General features: G+C 45.1%; 1 protein-coding gene across 1 annotated transcript in view; it reads right to left on the reverse strand.

Moving 5' to 3' along the window:
• The window catches only part of F13A1 (coagulation factor XIII A chain), a 156,063-nt gene that overhangs the window by 25,653 nt on the left and 108,424 nt on the right, over positions 1 to 21,986 (reverse strand). The window contains exons 9-12 of the mRNA XM_001492684.6: positions 19,700 to 19,803; positions 18,241 to 18,329; positions 9,497 to 9,650; positions 2,757 to 3,044 (exon numbers count right to left, since the gene is read on the reverse strand). Coding sequence (XP_001492734.2) covers positions 2,757 to 3,044; positions 9,497 to 9,650; positions 18,241 to 18,329; positions 19,700 to 19,803 — 635 coding nt within the window. The remainder of the gene's footprint in view (positions 1 to 2,756; positions 3,045 to 9,496; positions 9,651 to 18,240; positions 18,330 to 19,699; positions 19,804 to 21,986) is intronic.

Consider the following 21,986-nt stretch of genomic DNA (forward strand, 5'->3'; position numbering starts at 1 on the left):
GTGTGGCCTTGAACACATCAACTCGTCTTTTTAGTCTCAGTTTCCCCAAATGTAAACATGTTGGAAGTTAACGTTTACTGAGAGACTGCCATTTGTGAGGCATTTCACATATATTACCTCATTTAGTTTCCTCCACATCCTCTTTCTCCTACACCATCCAATCTGTCAACCAGCCGGTGGGCTCGACCTTCAGAACAGACCCAGACCTGATGAGTTCTCACTGCCTCCCCGCCTCACCATGCCGCCGTCTCTCACTAAGCTGTTGCAATAGCATCCTAACCAGGCTCTAAGCTTCAGCCCTACTTCCCCTGTAGTTTCTTCTCAGCACACAGCCGGGGTGACCTTTCAAAATCTAAGTTAAATCATGCCCCATTTCTACGCAAAACCTTCTCATGGCTCCTTGGCTTACTTGGAATCAAAGCCAAAGTCCTTACAAGGGCCTACAATTCTTTACACAGCCTGTACCCACCACTCTTCTCCTGCCGCCGCCATTGCTCCCAACTCTGGTCTCCTTGCTGCTCACTGAACACATCAGATGTGCTCTGGCCTCAGGGCCTTTGCACTTATGGTTTCTTCTAGCTGGAAAGCTCTCTTCTTCCCTTCTGTCAGGTTTCTGTTAAATGTCACCCTATAAGAGAGGTTTTCCCAGCCACCCCATCCCACCAGCACCCCATCCCCCTGACCCTACTTTATGTTTCCGTATTACATGCATTTCCTATTCTCTGTCACTATTTTACTGCTTATTCTCGAGCCCCCAGGAGACCATAAACTCCACGAGGGCAGGAACTTCTGTCTCGTTCATTGCTGTGTCTCTAGCATACAGCAGTACCTGGACTTGTAAGCACTAAATAAAGGTTTGGGGAGTGAATCAACAACCTTGTGATGTGGATGGTGCTGTTCCCATGTATGGATAAGGAAGGTGAGCTCCGATTACGTAAGTAACTTGCCCATGGACACACAGCTAGTGGGTGATATAGTTGTACCTTATATCCAGATTTGTCTAATTGCAGGGTTCCGGCCCTGAAACCCACGGTGTCAGCCGGTCTGAACAATCGCGATGATTGTTCTCGCCTTGAGTCGTTTACTGACTGCTCTTTTCTATAACAGTTACCTTTCTTACCTCCAGGGATAGAAAAGTGCTAGATCTTCCGGTTTCCAAAGAAAATACCGTGGCCATTTCCTAGTCGTTAGCTACATTACTAAAGCTAGGGAGATTTGCTTCCTTCAAGTTTGGGCAGGTTTCTTGGAATTAGGAGTTTTAGTAATAGTTCCCCATTTTTCTGCGAATATCTTTCGGAAGACTCACAGGGGCACTTCCTGTGGCTTGGGACAGACAGCGAATCCAGGAAGCTTGAAAACAATTGAGATGCGTGAGTTGGTCATCCCAGAGGGCCCTTAGTCTTGTTTGCCTCCACTTTGTAGAAATTATTATTCACCTATCTTTTTTTTTTCTTTTCTTTTTCAGTGCCACATGTCAGGTCACTGAAAATCTGGTGTGGCGAAGTGTTCCGGTCCTTTCCAACCTGCTCCGTCTAACTTGACATGCTCTGCCTGGGGACCAGTTTCTTCTGGTTGGCTCATTTTGCCAGTTGTGTGGCCAACTGTTATGCCTACTAAATACTAGTATCCCAGGAAGTAAAATTGATTGAAATTGCAATCCACAGCAGAAGCTGCAGCACATTGATCCCAATCCTGCTTAAAATATTCTGAATTTTTATAGTGAAGGAGATGCATTAGAAGGGCATGTATGCAAGGATGCTGGAAGGGATTAAGGATGAGAAAGAGGCCCCCCCGAGAGGTGGCAGCGAGAACAAAGTCCTTCAGAGGCTCCTGGGCAGTGCATCCTGAGTCTCTAGTCCCCTCTCCCACGGATGGGCTCTCTCCTGCCCCTATAGATCAGACAGATCATTTTTCAGAAACAGCCTGTAAGCAGAGCTTAGCTCTCCCTGCCTTCTAGATGAAGCAAACGCACCATTCCTGCTGGGCCGCCCCCAAAAGCCTTTCCTAATCTGGGAGAGAGACACCACCAGGGCGCTTGCTTTCTGAGACATGTGCTTCATAAACTTCCCTGTGTACTCCAGTCCCCTTGGGATCTTGCTAAAATGTAGATCCTGATTCAATAGGTCTGGAGTGGCACCTGAGAGTCTGCATTTCTTTTTTTTTAATTTTTATTTATTTATTTATTTTTTTGAGGAAGATTAGCCCTGAGCTGACATCTGCCGCCAATCCTCCTCTTTTTGCTGAGGAAGACTGGCCCTGAGCTAACATCCATGCCCATCTTCCTCTACTTTATACGTGGGATGCCTGCCACAGCATGGCTTGCCAAGCAGTGCTATGTTCCCACCCGGGATCCAAATCAGCGAACCCCAGGCCGCCGAAGCAGAATGTGTGCACTTAACCGCTGCACCACTGGGCCACCCTGACAGACTGCATTTCTAACCAGCTCCCAGGGGATGCTGATGCTTCAGGTCCTCGGCCCACACTTTGAGTAACAAGAAGTTAAGTTACGTTTAATTTTCACAACTCATGAGGCTCTAGGCTTTGAAAATTTCAGTGTTCCCTTCTATGCATGATACATGAAAAGGAAAGTTGAGGCCTCTCGAGAGGAAGTGAGTCTCCCGTGAGGTCCATGCTCCTGAGCTCTGGGGTAGAGATTTAACTTTGACAGAAAGTTGTGTGTGGGGGGTGAGGGTACCAAGCCAGACAGGGAAGCAGAGAGCATGTCCCAGGGAGAACAGTCCCTCTCATTAGCTTACCGGACAAGGGCTCCAGCGTCACCTTGAATGTCTCGTTCTTGAATTCCACATGGGAGACCCCAGTGTAGAAGGTGATGTTGCCTGAGAGATAGGCTGAGATGGTGTAGCGAGTGGGGCTTTGGTTCCGGAAGGTGATGGTGAGCTTGAAGTCTTTTCCCAGCACGGCATTCTCCACTTCAAAGTCCATGTCAACATCAGACTTCAATTTGGTGACATCTTCTGTGTTGAGGGGCTTTTTAGCTCCATACATCAGGGCAGTTTCTAGGGCCAGTCTCTCTTCTTCTTGACCTAGGAAAGATGCAGAGATAATGACATGGAATAAATGCAATCTATCAAAGAGGAGGTCACCTTAATAAACACATTGTGATCCGGGCACTGTGGGCTGTACTTGTTGGATTGCCTCTGCAAGCCACACAGCTTCCCTTTGAGGCAGAGGTCATCATTATTCCCATGTTACAAAGTCTGCAAAAATCAAGTTGCCCGAGAGATATGACCCGGCCAGGTGGTCGAGTCCGGCAGCACCATCAGGTCCTATCTGAAAGAGAGTGGCTGAGGGGCTTCCTCTGCCGTTGTTTCTCTGGCGCCACTATTTCAGGGCTCAGTAGGTAGAATGGCAAAAAGGAACTCTTCCCTAACTGTACTATCGATTTGCTCCCGTCCCCAAGGCCCAGCCACATAGCTCGAATTTGAGGATCTCCAAGCAAAGATTTTGGCAATAGTTGCATCTTGCCATTCCACCTTCTGCAGTATGCGCTTTCTCCTCTTTGTGGGTCTCCCTGATAAGACCTGTCTTCCTCATCTCTCTTTCCTCTTGGGCCTTGTCCCACTTGCTCCTGCTGAGCCGACCTTAAGGCAGCTCCCTCCCTGCCCTCGACTCCTTCCTCTGTCGCCATTTGCCCACAGCAGAGGGCAGAGATCAGTTTTCCCAAACAGCAGCCAGCACCCCCCAGACGTTCAGATCCAGCACATCGTTAGCACGCCTTCCCTGCAAGGGGCTCATGGCCCAGCTCCCCTGAGACCCCTGGGTTCTCTAGTGCCTCCTGCATGCTCACAACATCCATTAGCCCATCAGAGGTTCTGAGGTTGAGCCCGACGGTGAGGACATGCTTACTGTAACACCAGATTTCCCAAAGTCATCTGACCCTAAACACATTTTTGTTGAAGGACACTTGCTGGCATCTGGTGGTGCAGTTTGAGATGTGTGCGTTGTTTCTAAGAAAATGTCTTATGTAGGGTTTCCAAGGCGGTGGTGGAGAGGAAGGTAGGGAGCGGAGGAGAAGGGGCGGGCTCTGGAAGAAGGAAAAATAGCTTTTTTGCAGGTGAGGAGGAGAGAAATACAGGAGTAAGTTAGACCTCAGAGCTTGCTGCTCTGAGCTGGGCCAACATCCCTTACAAAGCGCTGGACGAAATGCTGGCGCCGGGGGACAGGGCTTGAGGAGGTGTGGAGGGATGGCCGCTACTCTTGTTACCATCCTGACACCTTTGGGTACAGCTTAGTGAATTGTGCAAGATACAGAGGCAAATTCTTTGCCTTGTAAAAACTAGTCATGGGAATGGCTAGCAAAAAAAATCACTTTGAAATAAAAATGCTGTCTTTTATAGTTATGTTAATTTTAAGATATTGTCTTCCACTTTACTTAGCTAGTAATGAAATGCAATGGAGATGAAGAGGCCAATTAACAAGAATAACTATCACTGAGAGCTGACTACGTGATGGGTGCTGTGTGATGGGCGTATTGTGCATTATCTCACTTAATCCTCGGAGCAACTCTTCAGAGCAGGTGTATTATTACCATCAGTTTCCTTGTTTGTAAAATAAGGGTGCCTGCGTCATCGGGTTGGCAGGTGGATTAGAGGTGGTACACGCATAAGAATTGGCAGCTATGAGGACTTTGCAAAGACAGAGAAAATGCCAGCAGGTATTGAAACAAACATGGATGTGTGTGTGTGTGTGTGTGTGTGAGTGTGTGTATTTACGATTTCTCTGATTGTCATGACTGCAAGAATGTGCCAAAAACAATTGGTCTAGGCCAAGCTCTGGCTAGAGCACATGTTTACAGATCAATAGGAGGGAGACTATAGCAAAGGGAAGGGGGGGCTACGACAAGGAAAGTGCAGTGAACTATTTTAGCTGAAAGCGTCTGGCAAATAGCTCCATGAGAAAGAGAGCATTCATGATTATCGTTTTGGATGGGCACCAAATATGCATTTAGGCAAAATGCAGCAGGCCAGCACCAGCAGCAGGAGCCTGGTCAGAGAGGTGCCACCGTGGAGCAGGGAGGCTGAGCTGGCCGAGGAGAGGCAGGGGCAGAGGGAGGCTAGCGGGACTAGGAGAGACTTTGTAGCGTGTGGTGGGTGGAGGAACCTCTGGCTTCCCTCTGGGGACTGGCCTGGCCCCGTGAGCAGGAACTGCCAGGCAGAGGCAGGCTGGTGCTGTTGCAGGAAGCGCAGGCCCAGAAATGAGGCAAGCATTGCGGGGCTCCCCTGAGCTCGCCAAATGGTCGTCTCTCTGCGGCTGTGCCCTGTGCTCTGATGGCTTACAGAATTCAGAGCCAGGAGGTTAGTGCCGTAAGAGATGGTCTACAGCCAGAGAGTAATTTCTGAGCTTCCCGTGAGGCCTCCAGGAGCACCGTCAAACACCTTTCCCTTAACCGGGATGTAATGAGAGCACCTTCTGTGTTCGACAAAGCTTCTTCTCAGTTTTGGGTCTTACTTCAAATGCCACCTTCTCAGAATGTCCCCTTTCCATTACCCTGTGTAACGTGTCCCAACCCTAGCCCTCTGATCCCTCACTAACACATTACCTGGTTTTCTTTCCTTTCCCCAGCACTCAGCAGCAATGCACAGTTAGACTGAGGGAAAGAGAGGATGAGGAGGGAAGGTAGAATCGGGAAGCTATAGCAGGTACCCAGGAGAAAAATAATCATGGCTGAAGCTAACAGTAGTAGTATGGTAGTAATCCTAGAATTACCAGCAGTAGAGGAATCTAACTTTTATTGGACTCTTGCTATCATTCAGGCACCGTGCTGAGGGCTTTCCACCCTGACTCCACTTCATTCTCAGAGCGTGACCATGGAGATCAGGGGAGGGACATGAATCTGAACTATTTCAGAGGGGGCAGTTAGAGGATTTGTGGCTTGACTGATTCTCAAGTTGCTAAGTTTGGGTGGAGGAGGAGAAACAGATCGGGGGCGGGAAGGGAGTGTGAGAAGGTGAATTTAGGAAGGCCCAGTTTCGGGTTCCTGTGGGACATTTAGGTGAATGTGGAGTTTAAAAGTGGAGTCTAGGCTGGAGACACAGTCTTGGGAGTGGTCAGTATAAATGTGAATGTTAACATCAGCTAATAGAAAGAGTATAGCGTGGGGAGGAATGAAGCCTGGAATGAAGTAGCATTCAGAGGGGCTGAAGAAGGAGCAGCTTTGAGTTGCAGAAGTAGACAGACAAAAGAGTCAGGTAGGTTGGGATGGAACCAGGAGAAAGCTGCATCATAGAAACAAAGAGCCGAGAGACTTTCAAGAATTGGGAAGGAGCAATAGCATCAAATAGTGTAAGGGGTCAGGCTAGCTGAGGTCTGCAAAACGTTTATTCTAGGTGGCAATCAGGTGGCCTCGGTAACCTTGCGAAGAAGAGCTTCAGGCTATGCTGGTAGCAGAACTCGGCACTGTAGGTGAGGAATGGAAGGAGAAGGAACTCGACTGGATGCCGGGTGCAGGCAGCTCTCACGAGATGCCTGGCTGTGCAGGCAAAGAGGAAGAGAGAACGGAGCACGTTGGCTGGGGAATGTACTGTTGGAAAGGGGGGTTGTAAATTTATTTTAACACAAGTGACACTCAAGCCTCCTTAAATGCTAATGAGAAGGAGCTAATGGAGAAGGAGAGGTGAAAATACAAGTGACAGAGGGAATAATTGATGGATCAGAGAGGAAATGGAATCCAGGTACCATCATAAAAGAGGATATATTGGTGCAGGAGAAGTTTTAAGAATTCTCATTTTCAAAATTTTATAGTTTCTTAATCATATTTTAAAAAAGGCATAAAATTAATATTAAGCTTTAGTTTGTCAAAGTGAAAAATGATCTTTCCACAATTTGGTTAATTAAAATAGTAAATTCCTAAATCTAGTAATAATTTCTTTTCCATGTTTTCACTCATGGCCACATTTTGGTGGCCACACTCAGCATTTGCAGATAGAGAAATTATGTGCGAGATTCACTAATGAGAATCAGGGTGGCAGATACACGGCCCTGGATGCTGGCAGTCCTTTCCTAGGTTCCCACGGCAGACAGCAACGGTCACTCGCTCTTGCCCACCACATCCAGGTGCCGTCTCAGCATCCCTCTCCAGATAGCGCTCACTTGGTCATTCCCCAAGTTAGACTTTGAAATGCATATACCATCCTTGATTAAGAGGCTAATTATCTGCCTGGGATCAAACTCCAGCCCAGAAGCAGGATGAGGTGTCTCTTACAAATATCTATGCAGGTTAGGGGCTCTTCTGCTTAGAACAGATGCCCGCACTGTCCACCTCTCTGAGCCCTGCCTTCTTGTTAAACTGGAGGCGTGGAGTTCAGACGACTTCCTCATTCAGAGTTCGCACATTTTATTTGTTTTAGTATGGAGTCCACCCCTCACCAAACCCCTGACACCTCTTTCGTAGACTGCTTTTGGGTCCTTCTTCTCTTGACATCTGACCCTGATTTGGCCTTCACCGCCACCTCTGTGCTTGACAGTTGGTGGCATTCTGCTGTATGGTTTAGGACAAGACAGCTGGTCGCTCATCTCATCTCTTGTTCTCTTGTCTGGTCGGTGCTTCTTTCCCATGAGGACAGTTTATCAGCAGTCCCTGTCCTGCCGCCTTTTCCTGTAGAACTCTTTCCCCATGCTTCGCCTGGCTAATTCCTATTTGTCCTTCTGTCTCAGTGAGCCCATCACTACTGTCCTCTAGGATCCCCGAGTCTGGAGTCTGGCTTGGGATGCCCTTCTCTGTGCCCTGCAGCATCGGTCCACCCCTGTTCAGGGCACCCAGTGGGGAGGGCTTGCTTCCTGCCCATCTCTCCAGCTAGAGGGGAAGGCAGGGCTGCGTATGTCTCTGTCCCTCCACAGTGCTGGTAATATCGCGAGTGGTTGACAGCAAGTTGTTGAATGGATGAATGAATAAATGAATGAACGCTACAGCTAGTTTCTTTTGCTTTTCCTATGGACTTTTCTTTTTCCTCTCCAATCCTTTTTGCCTGTAACTCTATAACAAGAAGTCATTGCTTGTTTGTTTTGTTTTATTATGCTTATGCTTTTTTATCACAAAAACAATTTTTGAATTGTTTTTATGGCTATGCCTTCACATTCATTACTTTCCCCCCCTCTTTTTAGGAAAAAGTCAAAAAGACAAAAATATGTTTTGTATCTATGTTGTGCAATGGCTGATAACCAACAGAAGAGAAGGATGAAGCATTTTGGAAATACAGCAAAATTCACTAGTTCAGATGACAGAAACCTCAATTTCTAATACTATGCACAAGAGTTCTCAATTCAGCAAACTTTCTCTTTATAGTGCAAATTGCTTTGGTAAATAAGAGCAGAGATGTCTAAAATACTTAAAACAAATTCTGCACTCCTTTGCACTTCGGGAGTAATGATGAATATTTAGGTTTATGCTAATTACTTGTCATTTTTATCCATTCACTAAAATAAATGCCACTCCTCAGAATCTCTGTTGGTGAATTATTTATAAAACATACTCCTCCTTCTCCCTCAAGACACCCAAGGTCCTCTACCTCCTGTCCGCTACTGAACGTGGGCAGCTTTGTCTCCGGCCACTCTGCTCTCCAAGCTTGATGCTTTGGCAATGCCTATAGGACCCTAACCACACCAGCCGCGCCACATCTCTGTGCCTTAGGTCATGTTCCCACTGCCTGGAAACTCCTGGCCAGCTTTCTTTAACTATGGTCTGTGATTTCTCCCACCCAGCTTTGCGTTTTCTGAATCTCCTGGTTGGACTGACTTCCCCTCTTCTTTGTTCTTAAAGCCCCGCTTTGCATAAGGATCCTATCACTTGGCCAGGAAAAGAAATGAGGTCCTGCCCCCTGCAGGAATCCCCAGCACCAAGCACAATTCCAGGTGTAGAGGAGGCACTCAGTACTGATCGAGAGGGAACTGAACTCAACAGCTTCATCTGAAACATTCTACACAATAAAAGTTAACAAAACCATCTTCACATTATTTCATAATTGAAATGGGCCTTCAATCTAATTGGTTTGAATTAGTGAGATTGCACCGTTCTATTAATATTACATTATCCACCTCAAGGGATTTCCATGATAATTCAATGGAACAATATATATGAAAATAGCGTGTTAAGTACTAAACAAATGTGAATAGTTATTTAAATTTCTATTATTGAACTAAAATTACATTAGGTATACAATGTTTTCTAATAGGATTTTAAAAATTAAGGTTCTTTCATATTTTATGAGCAAAAACATATTCTATATTTTGTTAAAATAGACATGACTTTAAATCAAATCATGTCACAAGCCACATTAAGGGGAATTCTCCTCAAACAAACAAACGACAATGAAATATTGTGGGCGTGATGTGTCTTTCGCTCACGAGAGTCCATACTTCTGCCCTAACTATCAAATGCTGCAAATGCCAATGCATTCTCTGGAATACATTTCATAGTGGCAGTGGGTAAGTGCTAAATGGACTTGGGCAAAGAAATCTTCATTCGATTGTAGTAAATTACCTTCTTGGAATTTGTAAGTATCAGTGATATCCTTTATGCCATCTCCTCCAACTTGCTTGGTCACAATTAATTGCCCAATGTGGGTGGCATCAACAGTTTCAACCACATGAGTGCCATCTTTCTTAGCTGTAATGTAAACAACATCACTGTTGACCTAAAAACAAGAGAGGAGAACATTAGTTATCATCAAATGTCCTTATCACCAAAAGCTCTCACTCTCAATGGTGCAGTCACCTGGAGTTGACATGTTCCTTTCTTCAATAACACTGGATTCATAGGGCTAAACTCGTCTTAAAACTATTCTAAAGGGGAATCTAATTTAGATTAATCATCAGATATTTCAAATTAAGAATATTTGGGGCTGAGATTATCAGTTGTTTAAGTATCAATCATTTCTTTCTCCCCTTTTTCTTGCTGATAAATTCCAGCTCTTAAGAGAGAGCTGAAAGCACCATGTCTGTTACTTGCTTTCCCAGCCTTCTTTTACACTAGCTGTGGCTGTGTGACCTACTTCTAGGAAGAAGAGGAAGTCTGCTGGGTGGCTTCTGCAAAAGCTTTTTCTCCTTTATAAAAGGAGGGCAGTACACTGGAGAGTTTGCCCTTCCCTGTCTGCTTTTGAATGTTTTCATGTGAAGTGATGTGATGCTTGGAGCTTTTACAGCTGTCCCGGGACAGTGAAGAGAAACATGGCCAATAACACAAAGATGACAGAGTAGAAAGATCAGAAGCATTTGAGGGGTCGATGATGCTGTTAAAACTTGGTACTACCTACTTCAGGACTTCTTATAGGAGAAAAATTAAACTCCTATTGTTTAAGTCACTTTTATTGTTACTTGCAGCCAAATGCATTTTAATTGAAGAATAACAGTAGACTACTCAGGAGGAATTCAGGTGATTTTCTGATAATTTAGCAACTAAATCATGCTATTTGTGGGACTTGGAAATAGCATCTTGGGGCCATGAGGGCTGTCCCCCATGCTCTTCCAAGGTTCTGCCTTATCACTCCACTTTCTAGAGACAATGTCTAAATCTGTGTCTGAAGGCTGATTTCCCCTGAGTCCCTTATTGTATTCTTTACAATCACTTTCTTGGGAGTTCCGTTTATTAGCATGGAAACAGGTAGGAGACAGGAACTGCACTGCTGTGTCAGGCGCTCCAGCTGAAAATAGTCGCTGATGTATTTACTAAATGTTTTCCAAGCTGCTCGCCAAGCCTCAGTTCTCTCCTCTTTTAAATAGGGTAATAATGGCTCCTTCTTCAGGGTGGTTGGCAGAATTAACTGAAATAAACGCATGTAAATTACTTATCATAGTGCTTGACACAGAGCAAACATTCAATAAATGTTTTCAATAACAATAATAAATTTTTAATAGTATTGTCAGATATTTTTCAAAGTGCCAGAGTCCTAATGATGAACAAAATAGAGTCAGTCACTGCCCTGATATGGTTCACACTCTAGGAAGGGAGATTCTGTGTGTCAGAATCATCTGGGGGAACTTTAAAAAAAAAAAGAGATATCTGATCAATTGATCAAGGTCTTGGGTGGGACCCTAAATCTATTATTTTTTTAAAGAAAGGTATCAGATAATTCTATTGGACACCCAGGCCTGAGAACCCCTGTAATGCAGTACCATAAGTACCTTGGAGGGGAACGTCCAAGATCCAGGGAGCACCTGGGGCGGTGGGGTGGGGGTAGGGGTTGGGAGTGGCTAGGAAGTAACAGCCAAGTTGAAACCTGGAAGATGCATAGGAGTTAGTCTTAAGTGTTCTTACCAACAAGCAAACCAAAATGAAACTCACAAAAGAACATAAGGAAGTTTTTGGAGGTGATGGATATGTGTAGTACCTTAGTTGTGGTGATAGTATCACAGGTATATGCATATGCCCAAACTCATTAAGATGTATACATTAAATGTGCGCAACTTAAAATGATCAATTATACCCTCAATAAAACTAAAATAAATTAAAGCAAAAAAATAAAGGAGAGAAGGAAGGCTGTGAAAGGCAGACTAGCAGGTGCAACCATTCTGAAGAAGGTATCTGAGAGATGCACTGGATTCGCCTCAAGACACGTGGGCTCCAATCACAGATGTGTACTTTTAGAAAGTTACCTTATCTTGTCTGAACTTTATTCCTGCTTCTATAAAATGAAAGTAATTATACTCGTTCTGTCAGTTTCATGAGAACATTTTAGGACCAAGTGAGATGGGATCTACGTGCGCATGACTTGTGAACTTCAAAACTGAGTGAAAGTGTGATGCTCATTAGGAAGTAATGGGGAGACTTGGCGATGGATCCCTAACATTTAAAGTTGAGGTTAAAGAAATTTAAAGTCTATTCTTTCTCACAAAATGCTCCGAATTTACATGAAGTCTGATTCTACTAAGGATACTCAAAATATTTAAGGAACATTTTCAAATTAGTTAATTTAAACCTCCAACAACAACCCAGTGAGGTATGTATTATTATCTCTGTTTTACAGATGACGGCATCAAGATTCACAAGGTCAGCAAACTGCTCAAATGGCCGGGAGCTGGTGGAGAAGAAGTGTAAGCGTGGACTGGCCCACAGCCCTTTGCCTGATCCTTGCCCTGGGCTGACCCATAACTTGTTCCCTAACCCTCACTGGGCTAGCCCACAGACTGTTCCCTGGCACTCACTCTGGGCTGGCCCATAGCCTTTTCCCTGACCTCCACCCTGCGCTGGCCCATGGCACTTTCCCTGATTCTTGATCTGGGCTGGCCCACAGACTGTTCTCTGACCCTTGCCTTGGGCTGGCACATAGGCCTTTCTGTGACCCTTGCCCTTGGCTGGCCCATAGCCCTTTCCCTGATCGTCACCCTGGGCTGGCCCATGGCCTATTCCCTGACCTTTAACCTAAGCTGGCACGTGGTCCTTTTCCTGACCCTCATCCAGGGCTTGCCCATAGCCCATTTCCTGGTCCTCAACCTGGTTGGCCTACAGCCCTTTCCCTGACCCTCACTCTGGTCTGGCCCATACCCCATTCCCTAACCCTCACCCTGGGCTGGCCCCTGGCAGGTCTCATGACCTTTACAGCACACTGGCTTTCCCAAATTCCCTGTAGAACCTCGAGCGCCACCATGCGGTGTGAAATGGTTCTGTGCTTGGGTCTCAAGTGGTTCCACACTTGGGCCTCAGATTCTGAGGGGTGGTACATGGTGGCCCTACTCCTCAGCAAAGCAACCGGGGCCTGGTGGTGCTATCCGTATGACGCAGCAGCCTGAAAGATTAAACCAGGAATCAGGATAGGAGATGGCAGGGCAGACACTTAAGGAATATTTGTCAGTTTGGAAAAAAGAAAGTTAAGGGAACTTAAATGAGTCTCCTGAGAATTTCGGCTTTTCCTCTGGAGAAGGCCATGCAAGCACAAACAGCTCCCTCCTCCACTTGCAAATTATAGCAACAATGATGATGAATATCCTCTTAATAACAACACTCACAACAGCTTATGGTTTTCCAGGGAGACAAGGCTAAATACGAAAGTGGCAGAACCCTTGTCTCTTCTTGAGCACAGCTTAGGAAATTTGTGTCGGCTAAAATCTTGGGCCAGCCCAACCACACCATCCCTTGTGAGGGGAAAACGCATATATGAAATGGCTTTTGCATATGCGTGTTGGAGGTGGAGAGTGGAGGAAAAGTATTCTTCCCAAGTGACATCAGCAAGCTTTCTTTTCAGTTCCAGCCACTAGCATCGTTGGTTCTCCATCCTGGCCGCACATGAGAGTCACCAAGGGGTTTAAAAAAGTACCAGTGACAGGCCCTCACCCAAGACCAGGTGGATCTCTGTGTCAAAACATTGTAAGTGCAGCAGATGCTGGGAGAAATATTGGACCTACATGGTGTGACTTTGGGCAAGTTTCTGCATGTCTCTGAGCCTGGGTTTAACACCTTCCTTGCAGGGTTAGTAGGTAGACCAGTACTAATTGTAAAAGCCCTATTTTTAAGACTAATTTCTTTTGAATGAAAAGGAGTCTTCATTATCATCTAGTCTTCCCCCTACATTTGAAAGAGCTATGGTCACATAGAACCTGGGCATCCCAGCATGAAGTCTGGTGCTATTTTCAGCATACCACACCCTTGCCTTGTGGTCAGACAGAGGCACTTCTTACACAGCCTCTGCCAAGGTTCAGGGCCCCAGGGGTTCAGCAAAGGTGGGCTGGGGCAGCAGGCTAGAGAGGCCTCTCTGCAAACTCCTGCTTGTGCCTGTGGAATTAAATTTACGTATGTCCATTGCTGGCAGAAACTACGCTCTTCACCACTAAGGACAGAGTCTTTTTCAGGACCCAGGACAGAGTTTCTTTGTTCATTTGTTCCCAAGTGGAGATAACTACATCTCAGGCTGTGCACGGAAAGCAGTGCTCCTCCAAGGGCGTGTGGAGGCAGTGGAGGCCTGCGTGGTCCACAAGCCTTCCTGGAACAATCGCCATATGGCCACCCCATGCTTGCCATTCCGTCAGCCTGTAGGGCTGGCTAGGCTGCTAGGCCCCTGTGCTTGCTCTCTGCTGCTTCATACATGTGCCTTGTCTCCCACAAGGACTGCCAGCACTCCAGGGTGCCGTCTGGCCCCATGTCCATGAGATACTGTTCTTAGCAGTATACACTGCAGCAGCTTTTGTTTGCCTGATCCATTCATTCCTTCATTCCTTCATTAATTCCTTCAGCAAGTATTTCTTCATGACTACTCTGTGCCAGAACTTGCTTCCAGCAATGAGGATCCAACAGAGCCTACATTCATGGAGCTTATATTCTAGAAAGGAGAGAAATAATAACACTAAAGCAAGGTAGAAGGATAAAAACAACAGGGCAGGAGGTGATATTTTAGATGGGGGGTGGGGTGACAGAGGGCCTCTTTGAAGAGGTGACCCGAGCAGAGACCTGGATGCAATGAGAGAACAGACATGCAAAGTGGGCTGGAGGGTAGGGGAGAGCTTTTCTAGCAAAAAGAACAGTATATGTAGAGACCCTGAAACAAGAGCATGTTTGGATGTTTCCAGAAGAGTAAGAACGTCAGTATGGTTTGAAGGAAATGAGCAAGGGATGGGGGTGGGAGGAAAACCAAGGGCCAGATCACACAGAACCTTGTAAAGATTTATGCTCAATTTTATTGTAAAGGTGGTGGGAATCCATTAGAAGGTTGCGGGCAGGGGAGTGACATGTTTTTCTTTACATTTTTATTGGATAATTTTGGCTGATTTCTGAACAATAGGCAGGAAAGGGGTAAGGGGGGGTGAGTTAGGAGGCAACTTCTGAGAACTCAGTGCTGTACAGAGCTCAGAGGCGGTAATGATGGAGATCATCGATGTGGCTGGATGAATGATAGTTTTTGGAGGTATTTCTGATAAGATGCACGAGGAAGATTAAGAAGAGAAGCCAAGATGATTCCAAAGTTTTATATGTTATTTGAACGAATGGATGAATAATTTTAGATCAGAATAGGAGATGCTATCAAATGAGTTGCATCTAATAAGTGGTAGCAAAATAAACAACTTTGAATTGAGAACAAAGAATCTGCAGAGAAGCATCCGCACAGTTTGTATATAGAGAACTGCTGGCCCAGAGCTGGGGAAGGCGCGGCTTCTGGAGCAATAGGGTGGTTACTGTGGCCCTAGGGGGCAGTCAACGCTGCTGCAGAAACCAGCTCAGGGCCAGGGAGAGAAGGCAGGAGTGTGTGTGTGAGTGTGTGCGCACATGTATGTGTGTATGTGTGTGTGTGTGTATGTGAGTTTGGGGTGGGATGGTGTGAAGAGGGCAACGGAGCCAATTAGAAGAAGCCAAAATAGAAGAGAAACAGCAACTCCTGAGTGCTTCCTGAGCGCAGGAATTCAGACAACTCCAGACACTTAGAGCCATGCTGCTCTCTTCTCACCTCTTTAGAAGCCACAGGGCACCGGGAGTTGGGGAGGGAAAGGCAGATGGGCCTCCAGAACTGAGAAACTCACCACAGCCCTGAGGGCATGAGAAGGGAGGAGGGTAGAGAAAGAAGCTTCAAGCCCTGGAAAAAAATCTAGAAATGTGAAGGGTAAGTTTCCACAATAGAGGAGGAGAGGAAAAGGGTCAGAGGTTGGATGCTTTCCATGCAAACTCCTCTTATTTTTGGTTCTGCTTTCACTAAAGGGGACCAAGGCCCTGAGAAGACCAAAAAAAGTCAATTAAACATGGTGCTTGACCTGGCCCGGAAATGAGTAAGGAATGACCAAGAAATGCAGCATGCTGAGAGGCAAGAGAAGGCAGGCTTCCACTGACGTACCTGGAGCCGTGAGAGGCAAGCTTATGCAGCAAGGACGTGGGAAAAGGAAGAGAGGACACAGCCTACAACCTCAGTCATGTAGACTCTCATTAAAGTTAAATAGATGTCCCCCATGGGGGTCCTACTTTAGGCACTCTTGAGAAAAGATTCCTCATGCACTTTTCAATAGCTCCACCATCTCTTATAAATGGCTCAGCCCTGGAGCTCAGCCCAAGCCAAAGCAATAAATTGTACACTCTGTCAGACAAGTCTGCAGCGGTGAGAGGAGTAATTATAATCTGCAATTCCTGATGGCATTCGTAACACCCCAATCTATATTTAATAATAGCAAAAAGCGTTTGCATTAACAGCTATTAGGCAATTCGCTCTTGGAGGGTGGGTTCTTTCTCTCTCCTTCTTTGCAGCAATAAAACGTAATAAAAAAATAAAAACAAGGCTTTGTGAATTTTAGAGTGATTTCCCATTAAGAGGTTCCCGTAGCATCATAAACTGTCAGATGGCAACTGCGGAGGTTTGGATAAATCTTCAAATCCCAAAGTGAGTTCAAGGGGATAAAATTCCACATACACTATGCTTGTTCTCACAAGGCTTCTAGAAACTGTATTGGTACGGTGGAAGAAACACCGCTCCTTTTGTGTATTTCCAGTTTCTGGTTTTGCTGTCTAAATATTTATGTTAATTTTACTTCCTAAACATCTCAATCCTGCCTCCTCTTCCCCCTGCTATTGCCGTTTGTCTCGTTCGGGTCCTCACTCCCTCTGGCATGGAATAATGCCACAGCCTTCTAGTTGGTCTCCCTGCCTCAGCGGCCTTCCCACCCAGTCTGCGCTCCACAAGGCTCATGTCCCTCCCCGTGGTAATTCCCTCGTTTACAGGACCACATGCCCATTTCTCAGGACACAGGGTCTCCATGTCTAGTTCCTTCAGCTGCCATCTTCTGACACCCCGGGCGCCTCACTTTTCATGAGGCTGCGTAGCTTTCAAGTGCCCTTACTCACCGTTCAGAAGCTCAACTTGTCTTCTCTGACTCAAATTCTTTCCTTCCCCAGGCTTCTTTCTTACCCCGTTTGCCTGGATAACTACTAATCGTCCCTCAAGACTCAGTTCTGGCACCATCCCTCCGGGAGCACACCTGACCCTCCTTCCATGTGCTCCTCCGATACTCTGCTCATCTTAGTGGCTGTCGTGCAGGTGTCATTACTGTCTGTTCCCAAGTCACCCTCCCTCCCTAGACAGCGTCTTATGGCCTTTGCTATCCTATTTCAGTTCCTGCCCCATATTTGTCAGTTAATGAATCTGAATGTATGAATGCAGATCATTTATCACCTGCATTGCTCATCTGACAACTATTCCACAGTATGTTGTATTATTTTTATTTACTTTTTGATGTGTTTATGTATTGCCGCCTGCCATCAAGAATCGAGTTTCTCAAAGGACATAGGCTTCTGAATTCCCCCCAGCACAGTGCCTGATGCACTTTAGTAATGGACATTTCCTCATTCTAGTGTAGTGATGGAGTGTGGTGGTTATGAGCATGAGCTCAGGTGCCTGCCTGGCTTTAAATCTTAGCACTAGTATTTATTAGTCTTGTAGTTGCGGAAAAGTTGTTTAACCACTCTTTGCCTCAACTTTCTTTTCTATAAAATGGGAAGAATTATAATACCCACTTTAAAGGGTAGCTAACAGCATCAAATGGTAGGCAAAGTGATTATATAGGAAGAACTCAGTACACGATAGATATTATTTCAGTGTGTTTACTGGTGAAACTACACTAGGGTAAATCCCATCTCTCAGCCTCTCATATATCTCTCTACCAGCCCCCGTATGCCCAGCAGCCTCCCTGCTTTTCAGAGCTCTCCTTGGAGTGTCCTTTAATGGCCTCCTCTGGTTCCAGCCCCTGTCCAGTTCTAGAATTTCAGATCCTGTACCAGAGTGTTCCCATCAGCTCTTAAAGTGTGTTGCCTTCCAGCTCTCTTCCTCTCCCCTCCCTGTTCCAGCAGCTCTGTGCTCCCTCCCCGGTAGGAGGAGGACCTGGAATGGCAAGAAATGGATTGCATGGACTGAGACCACGGTTTCGATTTTGTTTTACATGATTGCTGGGCTAGCCTCGCAGTGAAGTAGCACACTCAAATTTCAATTCAAGGACCGTGTCCACCAATTTTTAATTGAGTAACTCATTTAGTCACTTAATTTCTCAGAGCAGTTGATACCTACTTCACGGGTGCAGAGAACTAAGCTAAAGTTAGTAAAGCAATTACTTTTGAGGGGAAAAAAATCTCAAAACACCAAGGTAAGAATGCTAAGTTAGAACTGCATTTAGGATTAAGAGCCTGGAGCCTGGAATGATGTCTGGCTAACTTCGCAAACACAAAGCATCACCATGTACCCAGGAAATTTAGAAGAACCCAGGACCTTATTCTTTAACGTGTAAGAGGTTGGGGAGGAAAGCAGCACCTTCCCCCAGCTTCCCACTCACCTCTGCAAAAACAAAGGGTGCATCAAACTGGAAGCAAATGTGACCATGCTTAAGGGCTTGAACGGAGGCCGGGCCACACCGATACATCCCTGCATCACACAGAGGAAGGAGAGCATGAGTTTGTTTTCTTCAATTCTGTCCAGATACAGGACAGGTCACAGCACTGAGGCGGCTCTGCAGAAACACATGTTCCTCAACTTTATCACTGATTTGGCCTAAATGCTTTCCACGACCAGAGAAGGCAGATCACCAATGTGTGTAATTAAAAGGGTTTGTTGGAAACGCCTCCTCAAACCAAAATTTGGAACCGTGAAATAAATACAGGGCATCACCATTCTTGCATCTATTCTTCCTCCTACAAACACATGCTCAGGTGTGTGTGCCAAGCTGCTGGCTAACGTGGCATTTATCCTTTTACAACGGGGGTCTGGAATGTTGGAAATGGCAGTGTGTCCTCAGTGGTTATGTTGTTTTTTGTTTGTCTTGACTTTTGCTTTTGGACATTAAGGACGCATGCCAAGTTCAACTGGAGCATTTGGACATTACCCACACGCATCGACCCGAAGCCCAACATGCATTTGGGAAGCCATTAGGCTCATGTTCACCTTTACAAAGTTCTTTAAATTTTAACCAGCTTTCTCCAGTTAAGAAGAGATTGACTGCCTTCAGTCAATTATGAAGTCTCCTCATTACATATATTATCCGGAACACAGAAAGTGTTATCTTTCTCCTTTAAAATCCAATATTACACTAAGATCCTTTTATGCATATGTAATGAATGTTTATATATGTGTGTATATATACACACATCAATACCTCATATCAACGCCTGAGGAAATAAACAAAAATGGCCCTACGCCACTGATTTTCATCATCATATTAAAGAGAAATGGAGGCTTGTGATGCGATTTTGTAAAAATCTGGGGGAAGTCACAGCTGCCACTCACCGCTCAGCATCGTTCGCAAGTGAGACGACGAATACTCACATACTCAAGTTTTGAAAGCAATCACACAACATAAAAAGAAATAAGGTTCTGGGAAAACAACAATTTAAAGGATGATCTGTAATTATTTTTCGAGTTTTTCATTTTCTGTATTGCCTTGTCTCTTATCACTGTGTATAAGGGAGAACTGAATTATGTTTTATAGGCTAGCAAAAGTGCTTACACAGATATTTTTTTCTCTTGTCTTCAAAACTGCTTTTCAAAGCAAGAGTAGATGAATTATATATGCTAAGTTTTATGCTCTTTTTCTAAAAGTTATAAAATAATCAGAGTAAAGCTGACGATTGAGATGAAATGAAACCTGATTGGCAGGTAGGTAATACTATACGTGTCCCCAGAAAGCACCCTTCCGATGTTGGTTCCCCCTGGGAGTGTTTCCCATATCAAATGCGACCACAAAAGCAAAACAAATACGGGCAGTGAAACAATTTCCCCGGGGGAGGAAGCAGTTTTACCATCACTGTTTTCCTGGGGGGTGCTGTCCACGACCTGCCAACCTCCGAATCCAACGGGAAGATCAGGCCTTGTCATCCAGGCTTCATTCCAGCAGTGGTAGTTCCTTAGAAAACAGGGCCCCAAAGAGATTAACCTTTCCATCATATTCATGATCCAAGAAATTAAAAAGTGGCTCAAAATCCCGTGGATATGCTCTCCCAAAATTATTGGAATGGATTAAGCTAAATTGAGGACTCCCAGAGATATCCTAGGGCTCCAGACTTGAGTTTGCTGGGTAGGTCAACTCCCATTGGCATCCCCTGGGGGCCCTCACATGGCTGGACATTGCTTTTTCCCCACCGTCATCAGCTTTAAGGCCACCCAGAAACATTCTAATCAGCGCATTCAACAATTTTGATCTTAACTATTTTCTGCTGCCTAATAAAACAGAACTTACCACATGCTAAAGGGGTGGGGAGAAAAGTTAATTGAAACTAAAATACACGTATCTTTGCGTTTCTTTTATATTTATATATATTAGATTTATAAAAAGCATATCCCTTTGTAACAAGCAATAAAATGCTTGTGTTTATGGGCTTAGATCATTGCCATAGCAACTACAACATTAACTTCTGACTATAATTGTCTATAATTTGTGGCAAATTTCCATTTGGTGTTCAACAAAAAGAAAAGGTTGTCAGGGTGAGTGTCTCTTTACCCTTTATCAAAGGTGGGCAACCCATGAGCCAAGGATCATGCAAAACTTTTTAGAACTTTGCATGTGACCCTTGAGGCAAGAGCATGGAATAAAATGTCATCGTGAATTGCATTATTATGTCCTTGGAAAGACCCGAAATTATACGACAGTACAGAAACAAATGAGAGCACATTAACCCGTCTGCACTATAGAAAATATTCATACAGTAATAACAATTTAATGGTGGGCTGAGGTAGTTACAGCAGTCTTTGTTCATAGCGCTGATGAATTTTAGATCCAGCCACCATCCGTCCTTTCCCTCAATGTCCTTCAATGTCGGTAATTTGTGCATGTTCCCATCTCTCTCTGAATTTAGCTTGTTTTTGATTGGTTCAATTCAGAGGTGTTAATTTAACTATGTACCCGTTATGCACCAGACCCCATACTAGGTGCTAGAGACCCGACAATGATCAAGACACAGATTTCTGCTCATAAAGAGCCTCACAATCCAGGAGGAACGACAAACAGGTAAACCAATGGTTAAAACACTTCGCAGGTTTGCTGTGAGGCTTAAACAAGGTCATACACGTAAAGCATTTAGAACAGGGCCTGGCATGTGTTAAATGCTCAAAAATGGTAACTCTCAGATTTTTAAAAATAATTAATTGAAGTGGTGCATGCTACAGTGGAAATCCATTTGGGGTGCAATGGGGTCTCAGTGGGGAAACTCAGGACATGAGGGAAGGCTTCACAGCGGAAGCGACACCTGAACTGAGTCCTGAAAAATACATTGGAGCTTAGCAGGTCACCAAAAGGAGTCAGGACGAAGTTAAGGAGGCCTGGCATAGCCAGCACGGTGTGTTTGGGGAACTGCACACTGTTCACTGTGGCTGGATGGTAGCATGCTTTCATATTTGTGTACGTGGGAGAAAAAGAGGGATGGCAGGTGAGGGTGGGCAGTACATCACAAAACTGACAAACACACATAGTGCGTACTATGTGCCAGGCACTGTTCTAAAACCTTAGGTATATTATCACAGCTGATGTTCCCACCTTATGAGAAAGGTGCTATTATTATTATCCCCAGTTTACAAGGGAGGAAATTGAAGCATGGAGAAGTTAACAATCTTGCCTGAGGTCACACAGCTAGTTAGCAATAAAGCTCCAGGGCCCATTCTCTTAACCACTGAGCTATGCTATAGGGGAGGATGACAGTGTGAGATCTTTTCATCCCGAGTTAAATATTTAGGCTTTATCTTTGAGCAAGTTAAATGTGCAAATCTGTATTTGTGGAAGATGGGTGGGGAGGCAAGATGGGAGCCTGAGTTAAGTTACTCTCCCTCCGCGTGGAGAGGAAGAGAAGCCATCATGGGAAAGAACAGGATGAGTTGGGGAAGACTTTCCTGGGCTGTATGATGGTTCCATTTACTAAGACTGAGTGAAGGAGGAAGAGAAGGTTTGTACTGCGGGAGGGGCTCATGAAAGGGGCTAATATTTACAGACGTTTCTGAATTCCATTTACCTACTCTCCACGTTGGGAAGTATAGATGTTTCCTGAAAGATTATTTCTTATTTTAAAGCGTCTTTATATAGGTCTGTAACAGTCTTTC

The sequence above is a fragment of the Equus caballus genome, chromosome 20 (genome assembly GCF_041296265.1).
Source record: "Equus caballus isolate H_3958 breed thoroughbred chromosome 20, TB-T2T, whole genome shotgun sequence".
NCBI lineage: Eukaryota > Metazoa > Chordata > Mammalia > Perissodactyla > Equidae > Equus > Equus caballus.